Raw genomic sequence first — 2206 nt, 5'->3', positions numbered from 1 at the left:
TGCAAAAAGAAAATTAAAATACCACAAATCTCACTATTGATTTGTAATTATTAGCATTTAGGTGTAGTCCCAGAATCTTTTTCTATGCATATGTATTTTTTTCTTAAAGATTTTGTTTATTTTTTTGAGACGGAGAAAGCGAGGGAGAGAGAGAGACAGAGTGCAAGTACAAGCAGGGGGTATGACAGGCAGGGGAGAAGCAGGCTCCCTGCTGAGCAAGGAGCCTGATATGGGGCTTGATCCCAGGATCCCGGGATCATGACTTAAGCAGAAGGCACCTGCTTAACCGACTGAGCCACCTATGCATCCCTGTTTTTCTTTTAGAGTTGGTTTCAGCCTTATGGACAGATGTCATTTTCCTTTTTTCTTTAATATTATATCTGGATCATTTTTCACACTTTTACATGCTCTTTGCAAATATGTTAGTTGCATGATACATGATTTCAATTGATCATTCTTCATGTAGATCAATATATATATTTTCCTGTTTTTGTTTTTATAAATAATGGATCTATATATTTCTTTGTGCTTTTCCCCCCCCAAATTCTATTTTTATAAAGAGGTTCCAAGATGGGAAAAATACATGTACTTTATAACTGTTTTAGTGGAAAGTTTTAATCTCTTTTTTAACAAATCATAAGAACTTGGACTTCTCCTGGTAGGGTAAAAATCATTTTCAGTGTAGTGGTTTGTGGAAGATGGCATTCTGTTCAAATCTTCACTAATTTGAATGGTGGACATAATTTTTACTGTTTACTTGTGATGATGAAATTGATCAAATCAGTATTTATGATCAATCACATGTCACAGAGAGCTCTTGTTCTGGGCATTTTGAAAATTGTTTGTTTCGTTCTGGAGGTTTGCTAACCTCAGGATCTGTTGTTCGCAGAGAAGACTTTGTGCTAATATGCGATGATCCCAGATCAGTGGGGCAGTGGGGTTGGTTGTGATGCCCTGACCCTTAGCTCAGGGATCTTTTCCACAACATCCTTGAATAACCCTGTCCCTGATCTGCTTGGTTCTAACTCCATAGATGATGGGGTTGAGCATGGGAGGTACCAGGAGATAGAGATTAGCGAACATGACATGTACCACTCGGGGCACATGATGTCCAAAGCGGTGGGTGAGGAAGGTAAAGAGGGCTGGGATATAAAAAGCCAAGATGACACAGATGTGGGAAGCACACGTGCCAAAAGCCTTGAGTCGGGCCTCCTCAGAGGGCAACCTCAGAACAGTTCTCAAAATCATCACATAAGATATACTGATGACAATTATGTCAAAGGCAGCCAGAGAGAAGGCCACAAAGAGCCCATATGCACGATTGACTCTAGTATCTGCACACACCAGCTTTAGCACAGCCATGTGCTCACAGTATGACTGGGGAATGACATGGTTGGTGCAGAAGGGCATCTTGGACACCATGAAGCAGAAGGGACTCACCCACAGCAACCCTCTCATCATCACAGCTGCCCCCAGTTTACTCACCACAGCTGGGGTCAGGACAGTAGAGTGGTGGAGTGGGAAGCAGATAGCCACATAACGGTCCAAGGCCATAGCCATGAGCAACCCAGACTCCACAGAAGAAAAGGCATGGATGAAGAACACCTGGATGAGGCAGGCATGGTATTCAATCTCATGAGCATGAAACCAGAGGATAGCCAGCATTTTAGGTTGGGTGGAAGAGGACAGGGTCAGGTCAGTGACAGCCAGCATGGCTAGGAAGAGGTACATGGGCTCGTGCAGAGTGTGGTCAGTTCGGATTATATGAAGGACAATGATATTGCCAACTACAGCCACAAGATACATGGCACAGAGAGGGAAGGCAATCCAAAATTGGTAATTCTCAAGTCCTGGGATCCCGAGTAGGATGAAGGACACAGGATGCAAAGAGCTGTTCCCTGAGGCCAGCATCACGGGATGGTTAGTTTGTTCTCCTTTGCGAAGGGAATCTACTCCTTTTGGGTGATAATGATGAAATAAGTAATTATTATTATTTTTAATATTTGAAAGTTTCAAATGAATCATAGGGCATTTGGGCTTAATGGTAAACTGGAAGAATTTCAACTGTTTTAATAAAAAATTTTTGCAAGAAAGTGATGCTACTCTTTATTCCTCATTCATGTATATGTCATTCAAAATGGGATGGAAACCTACTACAAGTGTGAGTTTTGTCAAAGAATCAATATTTTACTTGAAAGTAGGATCT

The 2206-nt window shown here is 41.6% G+C and overlaps 1 protein-coding gene across 1 annotated transcript; it reads right to left on the bottom strand.

Moving 5' to 3' along the window:
- Window positions 1–966: 966 nt before the first annotated feature.
- On the bottom strand, window positions 967–1911 carry LOC308350079 (olfactory receptor 52R1-like; the record flags this gene model as incomplete). Its single annotated transcript, XM_080815080.1, has 1 exon — window positions 967–1911. The coding sequence occupies one exon, from the start codon at window positions 1909–1911 to the stop codon at window positions 967–969; it is 945 nt and encodes a 314-aa protein (XP_080671206.1).
- Window positions 1912–2206: the final 295 nt, after the last annotated feature.

This window comes from Martes martes (genome assembly GCF_963455335.1).
Source record: "Martes martes genome assembly, chromosome: 10".
Taxonomy (NCBI): Eukaryota; Metazoa; Chordata; class Mammalia; order Carnivora; family Mustelidae; genus Martes; species Martes martes.
The sequence above is the reverse complement of the archived record's forward strand: the minus strand, read 5'-3'. Positions and strand labels throughout refer to the sequence as shown.